The following is a 26,499-nucleotide window of genomic DNA, read 5'->3' as shown; positions in this document are numbered from 1 at the left end:
TACAACAGTTCCTGATTCAGGAGAGCAGAAAAACATGTACCTGTTACTTTATTCCCAAATTTTACTGCTATGAATGGGCCGGATACATGTTCAACTGCTATTCTGAATCAGGATACGTGTTGAAATTGGAGTTTTAAAAGATAACACAGTGGTGAACAGCTTTTCATTATACTACAATAGCAAGTTTATCTAATTTGACTCTGCTCTCCACAATATTATCTTAATACTTCCCAACAGAAAACAGGCATAAAATAAATAGCATAACCAAAGATTACATAATAAATATGCTACTAAGTGGGAGAAAAATACATTGTAATATAAGGCTCGGTAGTGTTGCACAATCACGAAATCATTCCAGGTGCTCCAAAACACAATTCCCAGTGTACAACACCAAGTTACCACTACACACCCGAAAAAGATGGGGAAGTAACAGATTAAACTTGTATTACATTAAACATTTGAAAATGCAAACAAGTAGTAAAGTGTTTTGCTGCCTTTGCAGAACACCATATGAATATTCTTGACTGCTACAATTGTCACTGCTTGTGAAGGAAAATTTAACAGATTGGATTTTTGAAAACTCTCATAATCAAATTCCTTCTGACTTACAAAGTTACCAGTGTCCACACTGACTCCTAGTATTATGTCTGAAAGGAAAACAAACTCAGAAATTTTGCTGCCTCCGTTTCTTCGCATCCATTGCATCTAGGATAGGTTGCCTCTTTGCAGTGTACCTCTGACGAAGCTCCTCAATTTCTCGTTCCATCATAGGGTCCAAAGCCTTTAATCTCATCTGTAATTCTTCTAAACTCAGATTTTTTAACTGCAAAACAACCAAACAAAAAACAATCCCACAAAAAAATATTAGATACTGTTTTCAAAAAAAAGAAAATCATTGCCTTTCATAACCCTTTAATTTACAGCTGCAGGGTTTTCACACTTAGTGTATGTATACATATATATACATATATATAAATATATACATATAAATAACTGTTGATATAGCCAAAAGCCTTAGTGTGCTCCACAGTAAATAAAAGCCTATGAAAGAAAACACACATAGTACTTTTAATTTAAAATAATAAAAAAAAAACTTTTGCAAACCTTGCAAATAGATCACAAATAAATACAGGGCTGGAGTTTAACTCATTTAAAAAAAAGCCTGCCACAGAATACAAATACATACATATACACTCATGTATATAACTTATATTGCATAATCAACTACATCTTATTGAACTTCATATCGAAGCCTGAAAAATACACTGCTGCTGTAAGGAATACTCTTGACAGATATTTAGGGGTACTTTCTGATAAGAATGACAAGGCACCTTCCTCAACAGACTGCTGTCAGAACTACTCAAAACAAACTGCTAACAGTGTTTTCAGTAATATATTAAAAAATTTCCTGAATTCACGGGGGTACCTTTGACCAAGTTCTTTTCTCTCCAGAAATATTGTCTCAGAATGTTTTAACAGTTCATTACATTTCACTCATTACAAGTGAGTGATCTTACAAGTAAATGACTTCACTGCCTTGATGGCTGCTGCCCACAAAGGTTGGAGTCTTGTCAGATACTGGGGCATGTTGGGCACTACTACTCCACCTGCTATATTGCAGGCAATGATCTACATTTAAAATGCATTTTTTTCTGGCCTGTGTTTTTTTCCTGGTGTAATTTAGTGCCATTCTGCATTTCTCATTTGTTAGAATTACCCATGTGCCATTATTCTTCACCAGTGTGAAAAACAGTCAGCAAATTTCAAATAGCACACATTATCCTCTTACAAAAGGGATAATCTTTATTTTGTTTGCAAATACTCTGACATTGCAAACAAGCACACTATCTCATTCATAAGTAAAAAAACCCTATAACTTTTCTGAATCAACTACCAATGAGTCAATACTTCATTCATGAATCTAGGGCAGGCTTCTATCAACACAATCTGATCTGTTTTCCCTGAGGAATTAACTGCTACTTTTGATCTTTATTTTTATCAGCAATTGAGGCATATAAATTAGCAACACATACTGCTACATACAGTCCAAACCCCAGCATTATGACTTCTACTAACAGACCACACTGCACATAGTAAACAAATAATTTAAAGTCCTAATAAAAAGAGTGGGCATACCAGAAACACGTAACAGAGCATATGGAAAAGACACATTTTCATGCAACACCATGTTAACCATAAGGCTACTAATGAAGAAGAGAATTAAACCCCACATGTCAAAATATCTTTGAGGACCAAAGATCCCAAGATCTGTTTGAGACTTCCGATGTGCTCAGCAGTGTTGGTCTTACAGAATCACAGAGTATGCCAAATTGGAAGGGACCCACAAGGATCATCAATGTCCAACTCGGCCCTGCACTGTACAGCCCCAAGAGTCACATCAGGTACTCGGCACTGTGATCACTTCCCTGGGGAGCTGTTCCAGCGCCCAATCACCCTCTGGTTGAAGAACCTTTTGAGATGTCCAGCCTAAACCTCTCCTGACACAACTTCAGGCCATTCCCTTGAGTCTTGTCACTGGGCACCACAAAGAAGAGATCAGTGCCTGCTCCTCCTCTTTCCCTCATGGGAAGTTGTAGATGGCAATGAGATCTCCCCTCAGTGTCCTCCAGGCCGAACGGACCAAGTGACTTCAGATGTTCTTCATATGGCTTCCCCTCCAGACCCTTTACCACCATCTTTGTTGCCCTCCTTGTGACACTTTGTTTGCCCTCCCTTGCCCTCTCCCAAAGACTCTTCTTCTCCTTATGAAGGAGTTACCTCCCAAGGCATCAAATATCATCCATTTTACTGCACTCCTCCCATCTGACATATAGAAAAAAAGGATGGGGGAAAGGAATTCCTCAGTCACCAAGACTTCTGCAGAAAAAGACCTTTTCATTTTCAGAGAAAGAAAATATTAAAAGCCTGCACTATTCTATTTAATTTTTAGCCCATTGATATATGTAACTGGCATGTGACACATTTTTCAGCGAAGTTACTCTCTTAGAGGAATTAAGTGTCAGAGATTTTAAGTATAATGGGAAGAGATGTCAGTGCCAACTGCACTGTTAAACTGATCCCAACACAGCACAGATGAGAGGAGCAATAAACCCACGTGTGACAGGAATAATGCATTTAGCACGTGTGACAGGAATAATGCATTTGGGGCTCCACAGACTAGCACATGCCTAAGGCAGACACTGAATAATCTCACGCGTGTGTTTTGTGAGAACTGCCAGTGATGAAGTCTCTACCCACTCTTGGCCACTCTGGACAGCCACTTATTTTCTCTCAGTCACCACTGTAGACATCAGGCTTAAACTGCACAGAATAGATTCCAACTAATGTAATAATATAATTATTCTGCTCTGAAAAACATTTTTTTCATAAATTAGCACAGAAGAATGTGGTGGGTGAGTTTTTATTTAAATTTCAATCAAGAAACGGAGCCAGCAAACAGAATTAGCTACTCTTTAAAGATCACAGACAGCTGGGATGAATATTAAAATATAAAGAAAATGAATTTTTTAAGCCAGAGATCAAGAACCTTTCAGAATTATCTCAGACAGATCCCAGGAGATCCAGATAGCCACAGTACTCATCTATATGAATGGCTGATACTCAGGACATTTAAAGGAAGGAAGTCACAGAAAACAGAAGAGTTAGGAAGGTCTCACCTATCTGACATCAGATGAGAAAATCACCTAATCAGCCACAGCTGAATCTGGGAAATTGTGTCCATGTCTGTGCATGTATATGTTTCCGTGGCAAATTTAAAAATATATTTCTTTGACTTCTGTCTGTGCTATAGGTATTACCTCACAAACCCTAAAAGCCTGCAATAATCCAAACACTGAATGCAAAAGCAAATATATCAAATAAGATGTGTAGAAATATCTCAAACAAGATATTTCATTACTCCTATGTAATTTATTGCCCTGCATGAATAAATATTTTGGTTCGAATTGTTAAAGCAATAGAGCTCAGCATGCATTTACTTCCACTTGCAAACAGTTTGCAATTTACACTGCCATAAATAATTCACCAAGCAGCTTGTAGCAGTAACTACTGGGGCTACTGGCATTAATGGGAAGGGAGAGGGAAGCATTCAGTTGCACAAGCTACAAAAATTCAGAAAGGCTTCTATTTTATTTCAGTAGCTCTTAAAAAGCTGTTAATTGTAATGAATTGTTAGGATTACCATTGTAATCAGGATAGCATTTGTGTGACGATAATAGATAATTCCATTTCTGCCACTCCACATAATGGACTGAATCATGTCCTTTCAGAGATCAAACACCCACAACCACCCAAGAGACAGTAATTAGTGTCAGGATGGGCCACTTCCAAGACAGAGGTCTTAATGGAGTTTCTGGTAGCAGCATTTACCTTCACCAGGACCCTTTCTTTTACCAGGTAATCACATTTGGGATTTGGGAAAGCAGTAGTCCAAACTCCAACTTACAATGCCACACACAGACACAGTCTTTTAGAGTGAGTACTCTTACCCAGTTTTCCAGAGGAAAGATTAGGTGTACAAAGATAAAACTTTTCTCCTTAAAGATGTATTTGTTAATCTAATCATTAAAGAAAGCTACAATGCATAACGGAAGCAAATCAAACAAGGAAGTCAAACACCGCCAGAGCCAGATGGCATTAAATAATTTCTCCTCAAAGCTGATGTATTCTCAAAACACAGTCACAGGCAAAGAAGCCTCACTGAAATTCTCTGCTTTGCTAGAGCAAGGGAAATCAACTTTGCCTATGAAGAGACCACACAACAGTCATCCTTATGGGACAAAAGCTCCCAGTGCTGCAAGCTGAGTGCCAGCAGCTCCTGCCTCCACCTTCTCCTCTCCCTGATCCAGGGGAAATCCTGGTAGAAGGCAACCTTTCAGAAAGGAGTTCCATCGACCCAAGTTTCCAGTGGCTGAAGTATCTTTCAGCAGCACCAACCTAAGATGGGACAAATTGAATAAAAGCATAACTAACCTTCTAAATGAACTACAATTTTCAGTTATAATATTTGGAAAAGGCAACTCAGCCACACACTTGGGAGACCAGTAAGTCTGGAAACTTGGTACACTTTATCTCAAACTTCTACCAAATGGGACACCAATCATTTAACTCCTCCTTGCTCATTTTTCATCTTATTTGTAATAGGTTAGTCTTTTCCAGGAAAGGCCACATGTAGATGTTAAAAAGGAGCAGAACAGATAAGGAATCATTAGCTAGCTTTTTTTAATGTGACTGTCCTCATTATGCTGGGATACAGTAACAATCCAAAAGCTGAGGCAGCTCCAGGCATGAAGTGTTCCAGTTGCCATCAGAGCACGGGCCAGAGCTACCAGTGCTCCACAGAAAGGCGCACTGCCCTTGTGTGAAGGTGGTAGGAGTCACTGCTGATCAGCCCAGGGTTTAAAATAATCCAGCATGATCACACAAGGTTTGCTGAATGCAGTGCAAATTAGCATGTCATCAGAAGAATACTTCCTATTGTAGTGAGCTGACCCTGTCTGGGTGCCAGGCACTCACCAAAGCTGCTCTGTCACTCCCGCAACTGGACTTGAGAGAAAAAATAAAACAAAGATTCTCGAGCTGAGATAAGGTCTGGGACAGACCACTCACCAAACTCTATCGTGGGCCAAACAGAATTGAATCGAGGATACAAACTGAATTTACTTATAACAAAATCAGAGCAGGATAACAAGAAGTCAATTAATTTTAAAAACAGCTTCCCTCCACCTCTCCCCCTCTTTCCCAGCTATACCTCCTTCCCCCACCGGCAGAGGGAGACAGGGAATGGAGATTTTGATCAGTTTATCACATGTTTCTGCTGCTGCTCAGGGAGAGTTGTCTTTCTGCTGCTCCAGTGTGGGGTCCCTCCTAAGGGAGACAGTCCTTCATAAATTTCCCCCATCTGAGTCCATCCCATGGGCGTCAGTGTGCACAAACTGCTTCAATGTGGGTCACTCTTCCATGAGGTACAGGCCTTCCAGGACAGGCTTCTCCAGCATGAGTCACACACAGGATCACAAGTCCTAGCAGGAAACCTGCTCCAGCATGGGCTCCTCTCTCCACAGGTCTGGAAGTCCCCACCAGGAGCCTGCTCCAGCATGAGCCTCCCACAGATTCACAGATCTCTTTCCAGCATCCACATGCTCCGGTGCGGGTCTTCTCCATGGGCTGCAGGTGGATTTCTGCATCACTACCTACCTCCATGAACTGTAGGGGCACAGTCACCTCACCAGAGGCTGCAGGGGAACCTCAGCTCCAGTGCCTGGAGCTGGAATCTCCTCCCTCACTTCTTCTCCCCTGACTTTGGTGTCTGCAGAGTTGTTGCGCCCACATAATCTCATTCTGCTCTTCTCTGGCCACAATTACCACAGACAATACCATTTTTTCCTTCTTAAATGTGTTATCACAGAGTCGTTACCGCCATTCCTGACTGGCTCGGCCTTGGCCAGCAGCAGGTCGAGAGCTGGCTGGCACTGGCTCTGCTGGACATGGGGGAAGCTTCTGGCAGCTTCTCACAGAAGCCACCCAGCTACCAAAACCTGGCCACACAAACCCAATACACCTATGCCAAAAACATTCTTACTCTGGTCATTACTGGTTTCAGGTGAGATTGGGTTTTTTTTTACGTGTCTTCAAACAGTGACACACAAGGAACTCTTCCCTCACACACTGATGCACTCACCTCCAAGAACCAAACTTCTGCAAGGGAAGTGCAACAAGTGTTACTTTTTTGTCTTTTGGTCTAACTTCCTGCATCCCATACGGACCAGGTTCATTTAGATCACTATTTTCATCAAACCAAAGAATAATTACTTGCAGTCATTACTACTGCCTGCAGGAGGACCCACACTGTATCTTATGTATTTTGTTTACAATCTTCCTCAAACCATACTGATGAAAATTCTGGCCAAAAGGGACACTTGGAAAATAAGTGTGCATTCCTGTCTACAGACCTGAGTTCTGAGCAATAATAAGCTCAGAAGGAAGGAGATAAAGTACAATCAAAAATGAACTCTCAGAAGTTGAGAAGTCAAAGGCTACAATGTAAATCCTGACTACTAGATTCCACATGTGTCCAGCACAGGAGCCAAAAAGATGGACAAAGTATCTAAGATACTTGGTGGTGCTTACAGTCCATGGATTTAGGTGAGGAGGTCTGGAACTCAACAGCTATACTTGGCTAGCTCATATCTGTAGACATCCAAACTTTTCAAAGGGCAGAAGCCAAAGTTGTGGTGGATGTAGTACACTATAATCTTAATCCATTCTGGACAGCAAGAGAGGTATATAAAACCTCTATGCCAATCATGTTTTCAATAAGATAAAAGTAGATTTCGTTATTAATTCCATAATGTATGAGTTACCATTGCAAACTCCCAGTCTATCAAAGTAAATTATGAAATACTGCTATTAAGCCGATGCAACAAAAACAAGCAAATGCATTTTCAGGGTTTAAGTTGTTAAGAAAACAGATATTCAATCAAAAAGTAATCTCTATCAAGTTTGTTGTGTTTACTTGAAAAAACAAATTCTTCCTAGCAGCTGCTTAAATGAATCTTACATGCAACATGCCTTTTAGGGGCCTTTGATTAAAAAAAATATGGACTGTTAATACTATAGTCTGAGTCATCCATTTCCCCATCTGCTAGCAATTCCTACAGTATGAATTATCAACAGAATGGCTAGTTATTGCCATCAATGGCAACTGCAAAAGGGGGTTGCCCATAGCACCTTCAAAGATTTAACCAGTGCATATCTTGGATTGTCTTCTGTGTTAGTGGTTAAAGGTAACAGAAACCTTTCTCTCCAGCTGTTCACTTCCCTCTGTTGAGTAGACTTTTCTCCAGTGGAATGAGCTCCACTGATGGCTTCAAGCTCCTTTTTTTTTACTGGTATAAAAAGTTAAACTTGAGTCAGAATCCAAAGGTACAAGATGGGTCTTTCTGCCCAATTTATCTCTACCATGAATTCACATCCAAAATCTGTGAATCTCACTAGTGAAAACATTGTCACATGCTTGTGTGCAAGGAAATACTCCCCAGCTACTTTTGTCTGTTCAGCTGCTTCCAGGCAGCAACAGGAGAACTGTTTTATGTTTGCTTACACAGCAAATCCTGCTGACCCTGCCTAAGCAGTGCCAGGTGAGGATGAGCTGTCTCAGGCACCCACTGGCCACACAGCAGAGCTCTGACTTCCTGCCATCCCCACCCCTGCTGTCACTGCAGTGAGCAAATCAGTCACTGATTTCCCAAGAAAAACTGGGATGGGGAATTAAGCGAGAACATTTATTTCAGGATGTCTGAAGAGCAAGAATGCTTGTTGCAATGCACAAAGTTATACAAATATAAAAAGGACCTCATTTACTGTAACACTTTAGAGGAGTGAAAGACTGACAACTGCCAAAAGCCAAAGTTCATTCCACAGGACTGCAGTTACCTTAAGCATCTTGGGGGGCAAAATAAGCATATAAGAGAAAATTAAAGATGGACAAGCTCATGTATTTTTAAATTGTTTTTTATGGGGATAAAATTGCATTTAATTTCTCCGTGATTAATTCCTATTTTCACTTGTAGAATTCTCTCTGCTCTTACATTAAAGCTGTACCTAATTTTAGCAATGCAAAGCTGTATCTTAGTCAGCATCATCAATATTTTTCAGCTCTAGGAGACTTTTCTCAGCTTCATACAAAGTGACATTTCAATAGAAATCACCACTAGGAACAAAGCAGACTTTTCTGTAGCATTAGTTTATGCTATCATGTGCATGCTTTTTGAATAGTGCCCAGGGCTCTCCTTTGAGCACACTGAATACTGCCAGTACTAAAATTCAAAAATCATTAGCTGAATCATTTACTTTCATTAAATTACCCTTAAAATTAGATTGCTAAAATAAGATGTTTTTAAGAGAAGGAAAGTGTCTTTTTATTTTCCCTTTCATTTCTAAGGTATCAGGAAGCAGCTAAAATCTAAATATTTCTGCAATTAAAAAGGATGACAAGCTCAGGGGGAAAAAATCTAGTAGTCAAAAACTTTAATGAAGAATCCTGATTATTGGAACTGAAATCTAAAGAAAAGCACAGCTTATCATGAACAGCAGTGTAAAATGAGCAGAAATGTCTGTAGCAATATTACCCAGTTCCTGACAAGACAATAAGGCAGTGTGCATGGATGATTTATCATATCCTCAGCATTTCAAATATAGTTTACATTGGCTTTACCATGTGGTGTTCTTGTAGCTATTAGGCATGTAGCTTTCACTTAAACAAATAAAGCACCATGAAAGAGACTGAACATGGGGAAATAAACTGAAGCAATGTATGTCAAAAACTTTGAAGCCAGTAAACTTCCATTAATAAGTACCTTCAAGATCAAATCCTTAGTATCTCATAGAAAATGTAAAAAATAAATGTAAGTGTACAGAAGGGAAAAAATCCTACCAATCTTTCTTACCCATGTCATTTACACAGGGTGTATTGTTACACTACATGCTAGGGTCTACTGAAGCACGACACTTTAATTTGCTATCACCTTCTCTTTAGAATTTCATCAACCATCACAGACATTTTTAAAATTACTTTATGAGTATCACAGGCAAAAATTCACAGTTTGGAATCCCTTAGAGAAATTCTTGGTGGCTTTTTATATCCTGTGATTTTCTATACCAGGAATCTCAAGCTTAATTGTACAGTTTGTCCTGAAGAATACTATAAATGTTTACGGAAGCTCCCAACAGAGTAAATAAGCTAAAGATTAGGAAAAACACTCCATCTGGATACTCACCATGCTGTTTAAACTTCATTGCAAATTTATCCACACAGTGTTGATGGCAAAGTAGCTACTACACCTGATCTAAAAATATGTAGGATTTCCCCCCCAGCCCCCTCTGCTTTTGGAGGAAAAAAAAAGCAAGAGAAGAAAAAACCTCCAAAATAACACCCAAAACATCCTTTCAAATAGTACCAAGCAAAGATTTTAAGGTTTAAAGGGAAAATGGACTCTTTATTTAAAGCTCTTAGTGTAGCAAGTATGTAGCATCAAATGTCAGTATTTTATCTTTATTAATCCATAGCTCTCCAGGGCAAGTGCTTCTAAATTATCCTTCATCCTGAGCTCAGCTATCAGCAGGTATCTCACAGTGTCCTTGAATTCACCATATCACTTCTTAGCTACTGCAGCTGTCATTCAGCTGCATAAATCCAAATGTTGCCTTTGTATCCAAAAGTTTTTGCAACTTAAGCCACTGCCTCCCTGACATCTGATTCTTCCATGAAAAGAGCATTTTAAAAATATTCAGAAAATAACAGTATTTTTGTAAAATTCTACTAATCTACACATAAATGCAAGCTGTATTAAGAACAAAGATATAAGCTATTAGGGATGAGAAACATTTTAAAAACTCTGTTTGTTTTAAACACCAAAACACTGTAAAGATAAATTAAAAAATGAAAGATGCTCCTAGTTTTGCTGAAGTATTTTGTAAATACAAAAATATAGTGAGAAGTAAAGACATAAGTAACTTGAAGTAGAAGCCATGAGGTTAAAAAAAGCTGTATTAAAATGTGAAAATTCATTGAATATATAATGATATATTTTAAAGCTATTTTTTTTCTCAATAGTCCATTTAAGATTGTTTTTTAAATAAAAAGAAAAATGCAAACTTATTTAATAGTAAGTTTTGACACACAATGCATGCACAGCAGTAACCCTCAGACTGAGAAAAACATTTAACCTGAAGAACAATACAAGAGGCTGAAAGAATTTTAAATGCCAAACCTTAGTGTCCTAGTGAGGGATAATACAAGTGAATCCCAATCTTCTGAGAAGCATAAAAGGTTGATACTCAAAACTAAACCGACAAAACTAAATATTCCTAGCAAGAAAAGTCTGTTGGAAGAGACACGCAACCCCCAAACCCAGAACGCACATGCATACTGGTATCTTATTTGCTGGGAAACCTTGACTTAGTTATACTCTTTATAAGGAAGAAAATTCAGTTTAGTTTAGAACAGCCAATTCAGAAAAGACCTAGGAAAATAACAGATTATCTTTAATTAATATAAAAATTATAGACATACTGTTTGCTGGGGTTTGTTTCATGCAGAAAGCTTTCCGAAGTCATGTATGAGAGAGGATGAGTTTCAATCATTACTGATACCAGACGGACAAAAATAATCCTATAGTCCAAAAACTCGGGGCAATTTATGAGCAACAATTGCCAGGTTTATCAATCACTAGGAGAAGGAAGAAAATACAGCAAAGGCAGCAAAAAACTCCCAAGAAAACTGAGACATCAGTTGAAAGAGGCCTGCAAAACATCAGAAATTGTGGAATCTGAACCTGCAGCAATTCAATAAAGACTGGGCTAAGCAGAAAGATGTAGCTGTTAATCGTAGCAGGGAGGAGAACCCCGCCTCAGAAAGGCCTGCAGGTTACCACCTTGGGAGAGGGATTGGAGGAGGATGACAGCCAAGCACGCCCTGAGCTTGCTTAAGCACCAACACACAGCCCATGGATGCTACACATAGGGACTGACTGCAGTGAACTGCAAGGGTAGAATCAATCCCCCAGCCTGTAGCATCTTTGCCAGACAGCATCAAGCTTTCTTTTCTGTACAACTTTAAAGATCAAAGAGAAGTACTGCTGGCTTTTAAGGAATGTGTCTTAGTCCACAATTCCTCAAAAATTCTTTATTCCTTCCTACAAATATTTTCCGGAAATCCTTTTTCCCCTGCCAGAACTGCTTGACTACTATTTAGTTTGATGTTGTTCACAGTATTTAGCTTGATGTGGTTCACAGTTTTCCTAAAAGATTTGGGTGCCCAATAGCAGCATCCTTGCCCACGGCATCCCCGAAGGGAAAGGGTACTGTTCCACTCTTGCATGGCATTCAGCAACTTCCTGAACCACAAGGAATGGAGAACTCAATTGCTGATAGAAGTTTTAATGTTATGAAAATTGATTACAATTAAGAACTGAGTAGATTTTTTAAAAAATCTCTTTACACCAAAACAATAGTTTATAAACTGTTCCTGATCCTGCCTTCCATTTAAGTCCTATTTATAAATCATACCAATCAGGCACTGCAGAGTTTCAGCTGGTTCATTAAGGTGGAATTGGTTTTACTTTTGTCAAAATGCACCAGCCTCATACTTGGAAAACATATAATAAATAAACACTATCAATGAACCTGATGAAATCCACTGTATGATGGGCTAAATCTAGCAGACATCTACTGGTTTGCTTTTAATCCAGACTAAATTAAGTCTAAAATAAGTGAACAAATACAGAAAAGGGATAATCTATGAATAACACCACTTAGCTAGCAGCTTTTAAATAATATACAGTATCTCTTATTTTACAAACATGTAGTAGACCACTCTATTGCAAATAATATACTAAAAAATATCCCCAAAACACAAAACAAGATAATCACTGATAATCTGTCATGTCAACACACATTAATCAAGAGTTCCATGTACCAACATACAACTAAAGCAACACTAAGTTAAAAAGAATAGACCACTCATCTTAATGAACAAGAAATCCAGGGAATCTAGACACTGAACAGTACACTCAACCATAATCTAAATCTAGTCTCTAAAACACAATCTACCTTTGTGAGAAGCGTGATGCTCACTCTCTATGAATTTAGAAACTACAGTTATTCAATAAGATTCAATGATTCAGTGGCATATTCACTTACTGGTCTAGAACTGCCAAAATCATGTGACAAATATTTTATTATCAAACATTTTGTCTGTGACTCAAACATCAGTGCGATCAAGCCAACAATTAGCACAGCTCTTTCTTACCTTCACAGAACTTTTTCCTAGGAAGGTCTACAGAGTATTTATCTATTTGCTTTCTCACAGAGAACAGAGCAACACTAGTTTATTTAATTAGGTTTTTCAGATAATAATCTGCAGTTACAGTTTTGACTCACTACTCAAGGCTAACAGGTACTGTACAAGATTTTCTGCCAACGCTGTTCATGAATCCCCATTCAAATTTAGAGTGCTCACTCTTCCCCTTCTGCACCTCTGGAGTGAATGATGACGATGATATAGCCCAAACTCAGGAATGGTATGAGCTCTGCAAACCCTCAGCATGTGAACCACATGTAGAATCTTCTCAGTAGAATCTCAGAACATTCTCAGTAGAATCTTTCTGGCCTCTCTGCCAGGATTCCAATCCATCTCTGGAATTATTATCCAGGGTTCAATTAAGGGGTCTGTTTTCTAGACTTAAAAATCCAAAAAGAAAAAGAAAACAATCATAAAATCTTATCCATTGCATGGTATATCAACAATGAAAACACTGGTAATGTTCAAGTGCAGAACATTGGTAAACTTCTAGCATCTGTAGCTTCTAGTCTAGATCCCTTTCAAGAAAAACTGTTGGGAATTCAGTCCAGGTTTTAGAATTGATTTTGTATTTACAGTTTGGAAACTGAAGCAGAACCAAAAGCATCACTTATATTATTTCCAAACTTAACTATCAGGGCAGGAGATAATGTTAACTCCCACCCAGCACATTCCTAGACCACATAAAAAGCACAATAAAAATGTGAGCTAGACAAATGCATTCCTCCAATGCAAGGTGTCAGTACTCAAACAAAATCCATGCTCAATGTAGTCAGCTGCTATAAGAGTTCACAGGCTCAGCTTTAAATAAAATTATGATTAAAAGCCAAAAAAAACCATGTATTTCAGTTTGCAGTGCCTTGTAAAAGCACTTCAGTAGCTTTGACCATCTTCATAGCAGTGCCTTTCCAAAATAAAGATGAAAATACATTGAGGTTATTAAATGCCCTCACAATTTATTTAGAGTACATCACTGGCGTTTCTGCTTACAGAACAACTATTCCTCAGTTTGGATGGTATCCTACATTCAAAGATACAACACTGAAGACGGACAAAGTACAAATTTATAGGACTGGTCATGTATTAAGTGTCATTGTTCAGTTTGTAAGAATAAAAGGAGGGTGAATAACTCCCTTATCATCAACAGATCTGATGGATATGCATGAGCTTAAACAGATGCAGGAAACATAAGTTTAGTGTCAAAAAACTGCATATCTGTCCTGGACTTTCAATATTAAATTAACAATGCACATGGGTTTTTTCTCAATCCAGTTATTGCACATGTCTGGACATGAGCACTAGGATTTACTGTCAAAAAACCCCTACTTTAAGAAAGATGTAAATATAAAGCATACATTATGTAATTTATACAAAAAAATCACCTTATGTGGCAGAAGGAGGCAGGAATGGGGAGGACTCATGAGTATCTCTATAACTTCTACATCCCATCACAAACAGAAAACAACATTACCTCAGATAGTTTAAAACCTGGCATTAACTTACAGCAGCAAATCCTTAGAAACTCAAAAATGTAATTATTTAAAGAATCCCCAGTACTAGTATTGTCTCCCCTTGTCACCCAGAGAGATGTGTTTTCATTTGAAACTCAAATGATTTTCTGGGTAGATTCTATCAGTGACAGAGAAGTTGCTTTTGGCATTAAGCCACCACCTTCTGAAAAGCTGCCACAGCTTTGAATACAAACGGCCTTGCTGAACTACGCCACATATTGAGTAGTGGACTCACTAACCAATTATTTTTTCCTTTGAGAAACACAATGCCAGCTCAGGTCTGATGGAGGAAAAACTATACTTTCGCTGCATAATGTCTTTAAGACTTGCATTCTTACAGTCTGAAATCAGAGTCCAATCCAAGTCTCGATGTCCCAACATCTTACCACCACAGAAATTACGTGAGTAATTTAAGAATGCCATAGACAGGAAGAAAACAGTGTCTTGCTGGGTTTTTTGACATCACTGAAAAGGTAAAGTTTTCCTTATAACAGTCCTAACTTCATCTCACACACACACACCAATGTGCACGAAGTTCAAAGTACAAATACTGTATAAATTAGAGAAAATTTTTAAAAATTATTTTGTTAAAGTGAATGTCAAATTCACCAAATGCTCCATTAAAAGACAAAAAATGCAAATAATGACTCCACAATATTTTAAAATGCAAAGCATAGGAAGACGTATTTTAAATTAGCAACATCACCAAGTTGCATACAAAAAAATTTGTGGAACTGGTCCATCAGTCAATTTTGTAAAAGAAGTAACTTTACTTCCATTTTCATTACTGATTCTGGCTTTATACTCCATTTGCAGAAGTTTTAGATTTTTACCCATTTCAGTCTCAAACCATATTCCTCTTTCCTCCATCAGTATCTCTTATTGATTTAAATACAGTCTAAGAGAAAGATCTTATTCTGTTGATTTTAAACATTAATAGCTCCAAATATCTTCCATTCTGGGAGTGTATTTATGTCATTTGATGGTCTGTATTGCACAAGGAATCCTAGCAATTATGAACTAAATGCCTACTAATATGGTTGGTGATGATTTTGTTAGAATGCCAGTCACGATTACCAGATCCTGGCCATTAGAATAATAATAGCAAAGGAGTATTTTCAGCAATTTAACAGTATCTCCTACTTCAACAAATTTATTCTATTTATACTTCCCTAAGCAGAATCACAGTGCATTCCCTAAGTAGAATCACAGTGCATAATAAGTTGCCTAGAAGCAGCCACACTGCAAAACGACAAGGTAAATTAATTAATCACATTAATTTGCTCTATTATGCTGAAAATATTGCACCTCTTTCTCACCAATATAACATCATACAACATTTTGAAAACAATATAATTTAAAAATTAACAGATTTGTTATTTAATGTTGCCATAACAACCATAGAAAATTGTGTAAGAAAATACCAAGCAATAAAGGATGAAATGCCATAGAAACAGATAAGAATAGAACAAGTTGTGTCAGTTCTAGCCTTAAGGAAAATTTTAGGCACAGAAAAGCTCCTGGACAGAATTATGAAAAGGTGGAGAAACAGAAAAGGGCAGTTAATGTTGGAAAATTTAAAAAGTAGTTGTATGGCACAGTACCAGTGTCCTCCAACAGAGATTACATGCAGATTAGTTGAAACCTCTAAGAAAACTAAAGCACATTAGATAAAAATTCAGCACAGATTATGATAGAAACTTGTTTTACTTTTGGGGTTTTTTTAATCTTCTGCTTATAACAATACGGTTGCAGTGTTGCACAATATAAATAGTCAAAAGCCCTCAAAACCTGTATACAGTCATAGCTAAATTGCTGCCAGTTTTACATGGTTTTGTAAAATTCCCTCCAGCAGAAGGAACTAACAATTGACTTAGGAAGTTATGAAGGAATTCAAATGTAGGATCTATTTTCCTGCAGGTCAACCCACTACTGCACTGTATAATGAATGTAAACACGAGATGATATCATTTCATCTCTGCTCCTCACCTTTCCAATGACCTTTCAGAGAAAACACCCTGGAGCCTGAATTTTGTTTAGCATGGAAGTCATACAGGCGGGATAATATGACGTTCCTACCTATGAGCAAAACATCTTTAACGCATTTATTTCTCCTAAAATAAAAATGTTATACAGATATCTCTATATCACAGCTGAAGTCAACACACAGAGCAGTCGAATGCAAAGTTCTGTGTACAGTACAAGAAATAATTTATTTACAGCTCTTTGTTTGAAGAACTAACAAAGCCAAAATCAAACCTCTCTCTAGTGGAAACTCCATTTAGGATGTTATCCACTGCCTTGTACTAAGAGCACAATCAAAAAAAACCACTTTTTTATTACATCTCTCTTGTTTCAAAGGACAAAAAAGCAGATGGCATCAAAATGGAGCTCAAAGATGGTATATTTAAATTTGATACAGCAAACATATGGAAACCGTTATATAAGGAAGGGAATTGTTGCATAAAATGTTCAGGTGAGATGCAACTTAATGAAAGACAAGAATCTTGGAAGCAGCATAAAAAAAAATAGAGACTAAAAGAAGAAGCTTCATACTACACAAAATTTGATCTAATCACAGGAGGTCAAAAGGGTCAGTCCTGCTGTGGGAAACCCTCAGGCTTCCTTACATGACAATCTACCAATTCTGCAGCTGTAGAGTGAGCTTGGAGAGAGAGGAGGACAAGGGGGTGTTGGATATTTTTTGAGCATGACAAATTTACTCAGATTGACTGATACATGGAAATAATAGAAATGAGCCAGTGTCCCCTTCTGCCATGCCTCAGTCCTTTCATAGCTCCCATCTCCTGGGTACATCACCCATCTGTCCCTGACTCCAAGCTACTGAGCTACTCCACAATCAACCTTTCAGCATGGCAAAGACAACAGCTGACTATGGGCTTCAGGCTACAACCCATCCTCCAGCACAGGTATCGATCTGGATCCCTCTTCTCAAGAGTAAAATTAGTAGTAGTAGTAGTAGTATTGAAACTTGGAGCAAATTAACTTCCTCTGAAACCTCCACCTTTGGTGGAGGTCAAATTTGAGTCAAATATGACTCAAAAGTTATCAGGATAAACAGCACAATAATATAAGTCTAATTTCCTCAAGAAATGGATGAAAAATATTATACAGCTAGATAGCACAAAAATAATCTTTGTACAGGGTGATTAAAAATTTAAAACACCGGTATGATTAAATGTTAACAGAAAGCACATAGTATCCCCTAAGTATCCCATTTTGGGTAAGTATAGGTTGGGGGAGAGATCACAAAAATCTATGAAAGATGACTATGCTTTTATGATAAAGTGAATAAAATTGATTTTATACAGTACAACTTCTAAATCATATAAAGTATTTCCCCCAAAGCTCTGGAACAGGATTAGTAGTTTCCTCAATTTCAGTTTGTGTGCAAAACTGTAAACAAGTAATTTAAATGCAAGAGTAGGGGATTCTGCAGGACTAGGGTCAACCAACATAGCAGCTTTTCTCTTTCTGGTACTCAGAGTACCCTAGAAGAAACACAGAGATGGTGTATCCTCAGCACATTTTAGGATTCACAGTATATTTGACAGCAAAATAATAATACCAATACCTATACCAAAAAATGGCACCACATCTGAAAACCCAACAAGTGAAAATGTAGTACCAGCAAGCAAAGCTTTTGTACCAGTTATTTCTTGTAGACTTAGCAAATGAAATTGTAAACTTTTTTCTTACTTCACAATATTCTTTAAATGCCAAATGCCTATAGTAAATGCCAAATGCCTACAATCATCAGTCATCATCAGCAGACCACACAATAAATGCTTTTGAAAACATTTTTATAATGTCATCTTACAATGTAACCTACTGCAATAGTTTCTTGTGTTCTTATATTTCTTCCCTGTTCCTATAGAACAAGAGCCAAGTATCATATTAATTTATTCTCTACATAAATTTGATCTCCCCGCATTTATAAAAAGAATATGAACTCGGCCCAATTGTGGGTGTAGATGGGGACCTACTCAAGTGCTGAAGTTATACAACAATAAATTTAAAGCACAATCTAACTTATCAATTGTATTTCTAAAAAGCCCTCACACCCTTGAAGAGGAAGAAATACCATCTTTGGAAAAAAAGTTTCAGTTATCACCTATTTGAATCCTCATATTGCTCCAGTGCTACTAGTGAAGTTCTAACTTGTTCAAATAACTGGTCAGGCAGCCCTGGTTTAGTTTGGAAGCATTCAAAATCTTCTCTCTCAGAAAAGCCTCCAGCAACTTGGTATCACATCTTCTCACCACTGTGCAAAAACATTGCTTTATCAAAACCACAATAAATTTAAAAGCAGTATACAAATAGCAGACTCCACAACTGTTGTGATAGCACTGATGAAAATGTGACAACAATCCCAATGCTTCAAAAAAATGTTTTAATTAAAATGTTTCAGAGAGGCAATTGCTATTTTTACTTTTTACGATAGATTTTGATTATCATTAAAAACAAAAAAAATAATTAAAATAAAAGCTTAAGTAACATTCCCAGTTCTATGAGGAGATATTTCAACAGGAAGCGAAAGCTTATTAGTAAATTTTCTGTCCAGTGAACTGAAAGGCATCTGTGGACCTATGGAATATAAAACACACGGGAAAAGAAATGTGCAGGTATTGCAAAGTTACCACAGAGCCTACTAAAACTCTCCAAACACTGAGATTCTACAGCACCACAAGGAAAACCGACCTTACCCCTGAAGTAACTGACACTTTTTAGTGATGAGGACTACCCATTCATCCAGTTTTACTTCATGTTATCCAACATGTTACACTGAGGTCAAAAGGTGTTACTAAAATGACCAGCTACGATTGATTATTCCCCACCTGAACTGGAAACCAAAGGCTGAGGGGAAAGGGAGGTTCTCACCCACAGTCATCCAGTGCAGTGCACAGCCCAGGACCACACAATGAGTTATCACAGTGCTCATCCTGTAAGGCAGATGGCTTTTCCAAAAGCAAAGTTTGAAATGCAGCCCAATTGTATTTAGATTCCCCGTATCACATCATCATGACATTTGTGCTAATATAAAGGACTCAACTAATTTCAGGTGGCTGCTTTGAAAATTTAGAAATCAGAACAAGTCTTACACGGCTACTGTTAGTGACAAAGCTCTGACTGAACATGGCTGAGTTTAACCTTTAAATATATATACTATAAAAGTAAGATGTCACTTCTTAACATAAGCCTCCCACAGACTAAAAGTAGAAGCCCTCCTATACTTTAAATGTGAAGTTGCCTGGTATAACTACTCTAGAAGGAAGAAATAGAAAGTAAATTTTGGTACAGAACAGTCAGAAAATACTCCATTAATGATTCCTACAGATAACTTGTAAAGCACCGGTGTCAGCATGAGTCTGACATTTACCCAAACTAGTCTCAAGACATTTAACAAACTCTTGGCATGTCTCCCGTAGATTTCCCTAACCTGATACAAAGTCTTGCTGTCTTTACAGCAAAATTCCATCTCTTGCCTGCTTTACAAGTAGATATGGCTGCTACTAAGAAAGTAGTAAAAATAATAATTCTTACTCTGTACTTTTGTCCTCAAAAGCAACAGTCAATAGCAAGCACCAGAGCAAGGAGAAAAACTCAAAGAATACATCAAGCATACAAGACATTATTCATAAATTAAAAATTATATTCCATGTTCATGAATGCATTGAACACAACAATTCTACTTAAATATCCTGAAAGGCCAGTTGTGATCATGGACTGTCTGGCAAGAGGTACATGTGCTTAGGTGAGTATAAGGTGAAACAAAGCAAGAAGTTTGATGGCATAATCAGACCACAAAATACAACTAGTCCTAAAAAACCCCATATGGTTAAGACAGGCAACTTTCAATTAAATACCTGACACTTATTCAATTGTGAACCATCTGCATACAAAGTTCTTGGAAGCTTTAAAATACCTTTTTTCTTTCTTTCCTTCTTTCTTAAGAATAAAGTATTCGTCAAGCTACTTCCCATTGTATCAAGCACAAACATGCTTTCATTTGACTTCAAAAATAGAATGTGTCTTATTTTAATCTTTCACCTTTCCTCAGTTGAAGAAACTCATACTGTTGATAATAGGAGACAAACCAGATCTTACTGAAATTATGATTTATGTTATATGTTAGTATCTTCTCAGGAATACTGCATTCCAGATTGACAGCTAGTTGGGGTTTTCTTGGGGGTGGTGGTGGTGGTATTTGTTTTTCTTTTTTTTTTTTGGTTGGTTTTTTTTTGGTTTTGGTTTTGTTTATTTGCTTGCTTTGGGATGTTTTTTATTGTTTTCAAAGCAGTCAATCCTGCAAAAGCAGTTGGCAGGATCACCAGACTCCTGATGCAGTAGGTTTATTCATCAGGCACTCATTTTGATTTTTAGCTGAAAAACTCTGGTCTTCATTCTACAAATCATGGTTTGGGAATAGAAGATTCCCATGGCTTTGACACCAACAGCCACATTTGCAAAAGGGACTGCATATTCCCAGTTCCAGACCCTGCCAGAGCCCCGCTGGATGCCAGCACAGCAGTGTCTGTAGGGGATGGACACATGCAGGGTGGCTGTGAGCGTCACCTCCCCCTGCCCCAGGCTGCAGGAGCCTGGGCAGCTGCTGCAGGTACCACCCACCACAGCAGCTCCCGCATGTGCTACAGGTCACACCAGTGCCACATGGCATTCCACCACCTTTGCTTGCTTTTTGGGAGAGACTTCACAATTTACTGCTTTGACCACTTGCTTTATTTTCTGAATTAACTGAAGGATTATCATGTAATAAGAATGCGGTGAAATTGTTTGGCAGCAGGTTCCAAGATATGAATACTTTTGCGGATCCACGGTTGTCAGGACAAACTGCAAAAATAATGAACTCATTTAAAGTAGAAAATAAGATTAAGGAACAAAAACACAGACAATAGGAATGAGGATTGATTATGTAGCTGTCAGCATGGAGAATGCAAATCCATGAAAAGAAATAAGGGTATCTTCAGAAAAATAAGCAGCCATCTGACATGAAAGTAATGCCAAACATTATCACACTCCCATAGCTACAACTAAACCAGTCCAGTAGCACCATGGTACCCCTTCCTCATCTGAGAATTTAATAAGCCTAAATTCTAGAAGAGATAATGGAATATAAACAGAAGATTAAGAATTATCCCCTCATGCTAAGTCATTTGTCACAGTTTCCAGGCTTGCTGAAATTCTGGTCCTACCTCTAAAGAAAAAGAAAAGGCAAAAAGAATTGTCCTGCTGTTCTGTGTAAGCATTTTGAATTTCCTCCCTCAGGAAACAAGGCATAAGCATGAAGCTCAGCAACTTGTTTCTGGTGAGTGCTTCTTTTTATACATGGCTGGCTTCTCTAAGACACTGCTCTTCAGTTCCTACTCACTCTTAAACAGAGTGAAGATACTGATACTCTCACTGAAAAGCATTTCCAGTGCTTTTCTGAAGTATTTTCAGTGTCTTTTCTTCAGACACTTCAGACATTGAAATAGTCTGAAGAAAACATGGAAAAAACAAGTTAGTTCTTTTAATTTTAACTGCATAGTAATATTCAAAATAGCAAAGTACAGATATTCCTTGCTTCACCTGAATTCAGTGAGGTAAATTTACAATATTTCAAATTACAGTATTTATAGCATGAATCTCATTTTTCTTAAAAAAAAAAGAACCACCAAAACAAAATACAACCAAACAACACAACACAACAACAGGAAAAAAACTAACCTCCTCCCCAAATAACTAAACCAAAACAATAACAAAAAAACCAATCCCCAAAAAAAACAACCTAAAAAACTGAACTCCCCATAAACCCTCACAAAATCCCCAAGAGCCAAACACCTATCACTTTTGTAGGAAATAGCCTAAATAGCTTTGGACTATTTTAAATTTTGTATGACAAATCTAAGGGATTTCATTCGCATATAGGAAACTGAAGCAACATACTTTATTATATTTCTTTTCAACTCTTCCCAAAAATATACATGGAATGAAAAAAAAAATAGAATGCTAACCTTGTGAAATGGAAGACCACAGAAGTCCCCCTGGTTAAACCAAATTCCAAATTCCTCTGCCCTGGACTGGTCAGATCCATAGTACAAATTCACTCCAGCTCCATACTGGGGAGCCCCCATACAGAGGCCTCAGGGGAGGTCAGAGGTCCAGAAGCAAAGAATATCATCATGAATTTTGCTTCCATTAAGGTCTGATTACTGTGTACAATGGAGTAAATTTGCCATTGTTGTACTACACTAAGTATTTACAGTGCAAGAAATTCAACTCACTAATACAAAAGTAGTCATTCCTGTTCAGGTATTATTTGTGATGCTTTGAACAAGTTGCCCAGTACTGTGCCTGTCAGTGGATGTTCACCCTCGTAACAGACTGCCTCATAAGCTCTCCTACTATCCCCTTTTTTTTTTTTTAATCTATGCCATAAAATTATACATCATATATATTTTATTTCCATTCAAATTCAACACTAGGTATGGGAATACATTTCTATGCTACAGGTACTTTAGTAAAAATCTGTGAGCAGTTTAATTTAAAAGCCATGGACAGCAACCCAAAGGAATTTTTGACCATGCAAAATGTTTTATAAACAGTTCCATGTGCGCTGTTCTTCTGGAGTCTCACTAGAGACGAATAATGACCTTGTATTTTGTTCTCATTTACTCTGAATTAGTCAAACCTTCTGGTTTTAATTACATACTTAATACACCTGGCATGGTCTAATTACAGAAAACAAAACATCATTTAAACAAAGGGTGACCTTGAACTTAGTCTATCAAAATAATGGTTAACTTTAAGTTTTCAGTTTTTAATGAACTGCCAAGACATGCAATAGTGATTTTCCAAATGTGATCATATACCTTTAGAGCAACAGACTTATTGCATTAGGAAACATCTGTACACACCCTTTATGGCTTTCCTCATTATTAATGCAAATCCCTCTAAGATTTCAATAGTGCTATAAACAGTTCTATAGGTAAACACCAAGTCTGAACTACTTATATGTTTAATGTGTTAGACTATACTAGATCTAGATTTGTCATGCAGCAGCCTGTTGAAGCTGAAGCAACTATTTGTAGTGATTTTTTATGAGTATTGGAACTATGAATAAAGGGAACACAATGCGATAGCCATGATAACATGCCGCAAAAGAAGCAACAAAGGGTTCTAATACCAGAAACTTAGTTAAACACATGGGGGATTCTACTGCTGTAATGTGGTTACTTATTTGCTTGAAACTGACTATTTGCTTTAATTCCCTTTTCAGTTGTGTTGAAGAGTTTCAGTGACAGATTGGTTTTAGAGGAATGTTTCAATATTATAATGAATCCACACATCTGATAATGTTTTTTAATCCTACTTGTGATCAAGTAATGTTAAGAAGCATATTTGTTAAAGCATCTGGGATTTCAAGTCAACAGAATATAATGCCTACTCAAAATTCAGTAAGGCCTAAAATTTCTGTCATATATAACCAGATTATGTATCATTTTATATGGATTATTGTTACAGCCCTAGAACTTCCCACCTAAGCATGTCAGAACAGCAAATGCGAAGTGCATTTGAGGTAAATTATGTGAGTAACAATATTAAGGAAGGACAGGAATTAAAATTTGAGCGTGCTTAACAAAGATCTCCCTAACTATTGGCTATTTCACAAAGAGCTGGCATTCAAAGCTCACAAAATATTGGTCTATGTTCCATACTGCTAACCACAGCATACTTCCAAAACAGAATACTCCAGCACATAAAGGCAGAGAAGTTGGTTATTAGAGATTTTGACAATGTTTCAGCATGGGATCAGATTACTGTCACTGCTGACACTGCCAATGTTTTGAACATAAATGACAAAGTGTTTTGCATGTATGTTAGGTCTGACTAGGTAGTATTTTTTGAAAACAATAATTTTTCACCAGTTAATAATTTCAACTAATCCATATAAAAATATCCTATATAGATAAGCAAATATATGCAGGATTGCCATGAATATTGACAAATATCTATCACTTAATTTACTTGGCTGGCAAACTAGTAATAACAATTGTCTAAAGGAGAAAAGCACCCTAAACTTTTAATACCTCGCTGACAGAATTCAATAAATATATTAAGATAAATGAAATAGTAAGAAAATATTTTACAACATAAACCATATATGTCATAGACTGTGATTAAATAATTATATATATATCACCAATTACTTAACTGAACTGCAATAGCATCCAAACCATGACTCCACTGCCTGACACATATACATTGCAAACTGCCCAGGAGGGGATATGATCTAAATGAGATTTTTCACAAAGTAATACATCTTAGAAAATGAAGAAGAGATACATGGGAGTGAGCAGAATTTATACTTCACATGAGACCTGATGGCAGAAGTCCTGTGTCTTATTCCAGCTCTGCTATGAACTCATTGTGAAATCTCTCACTTTCTGTTTCTCTGTCATCATTCTCCTGACAACAGCATTTATTAATTTTTTTCCATTACTAGACTATAATTAAGGAAGTCCTTGAATAAATACTCAGATTTGAATCCTTCTCACTGTGCTCTCTCAAACAAAAGGTCTCTGTCAGTGCAATTATGTTGTTTTAGCTCTACCAGAAAATCCTGTTTTCACAACATAGGCTATATGCCAAACACACAAACATGGCACCCACTAACATACTACAAAAATAACATGTCATAAATTCAAAAGTATTTCATTCTTTTCAGATCTAGCATGGCTATGCTTCTTTGAAATGAAAATAATCCTGTCCATCAAACAATGTTAGCAACATAAGCAACCTGGAGCAAACAGGCATATTACATTAGCACAGAGGAATAAAATCAACACCAGCAGATAAAAAGGTAATCTGGAAAAAAGCCTTGAGACTATGCTGGGCAAAATGCTCTATAGCTGAGTTCTCACAAACTCTGAAATTAATGGACACAAATAGTTAAAATACAGTTTAACTACAAATTGAAAACCATGATAGTTTCACCTGAAGATTATTTCCCTGAATAGCAAAATAAAAATAAAAATAAAAATCATTACAGGCATAATATGAGCAAATTAAAATACTCTTTTTGTTCAATTTAATCTGAGCCAAAAACCTGACATTATTTAGTCTCTGTATTGTTCAAACACATAGTTAATTATATTATAGTTCAAATGACAGCACAATATAATTGTCAAAAATATTGCAAGAAAGGCAAATCAATAGTGAAAATAAGAACACAATCCTAAAAATGAGTGCAAATTCATCCCTATTATCTTTTCTTCCTTTGACCTGGAACCAAGAGATGAACATAAAAGTTTCAAATTCTGTTTCCTTAAGTTGGCATTCATTCTTATAGTAGTGAATTTAATTAACCAATCTCAAGATGTGTATAATAGTAGATACTCTGTTCTCTAAAGCCCTTAATACTAGGAATAAGATCTCACAATACAGTCCAAGGCAAAAATCACCCACTATAAAAAAGCATTCCTACAAACCACTGAATTACATGAATGACATACTGAGACTGAAGATAATGGGTCCATCTCTGCTTTCTAGAATACATAAGTATTTTAATAATCCTGGCAGCGTCCCTGAGGATAAATTCCTTGCTGTCTGCCAGTGGCTAACCTCTTCCTTCTGTGAGACCAATAATTTATTTACATGGTATCTAAAAACAGATTACACATGAAACAACAGAGGGCTTTTGTTTGGGTCATTTTTCATTTGACACTATTTTGTCTTTGTGTCGAAAAAAACCAAAAAACAACTCAGCTCAAAAACCTTTTTTCTGAGTCTGTCTAGAGTCTGTTCAACTGTAGGGAGAAAAAGTAGCTCCTTCAAGAAGATGACACACAGCCCAACTAATCTCCCCTGGCTGCTGTCAAGGCATTTGTAAGGGTTTTTGCAAGGGTTTCCTGTGCTGTGGTTCCAGAGCCAGGGATGACTTGTCACAGTTTAAAATTAGTGTTCTGCTGACAGATGTCCTGTTCCTGGAGAACCAGCTTTTCCCACCTGTGAACGCTCACGACGCACGTACAGAATCGACACATGGGGGAACCGATCATATTCCTTACTTCTACTGATAACTTG

At 37.3% G+C, this 26,499-nt stretch overlaps 1 protein-coding gene across 3 annotated transcripts in view; it reads right to left on the bottom strand.

The window, feature by feature from the left end:
* Positions 1-295: 295 nt before the first annotated feature.
* Positions 296-26,499, bottom strand: part of STK3 (serine/threonine kinase 3) — a 133,527-nt gene continuing 107,323 nt past the window's right edge. For all 3 annotated transcript variants that reach the window (XM_068184134.1, XM_068184125.1, XM_068184120.1), the window contains exon 11: positions 296-823. In XM_068184134.1, coding sequence (XP_068040235.1) covers positions 665-823 — 159 coding nt within the window. In that variant the 3' untranslated portion in view covers positions 296-664. The remainder of the gene's footprint in view (positions 824-26,499) is intronic.

This window comes from Anomalospiza imberbis, chromosome 1 (genome assembly GCF_031753505.1).
Source record: "Anomalospiza imberbis isolate Cuckoo-Finch-1a 21T00152 chromosome 1, ASM3175350v1, whole genome shotgun sequence".
NCBI lineage: Eukaryota > Metazoa > Chordata > Aves > Passeriformes > Viduidae > Anomalospiza > Anomalospiza imberbis.
Note: the sequence above shows the minus strand (reverse complement) of the source record. Positions and strands in the feature narration are given on the sequence as shown.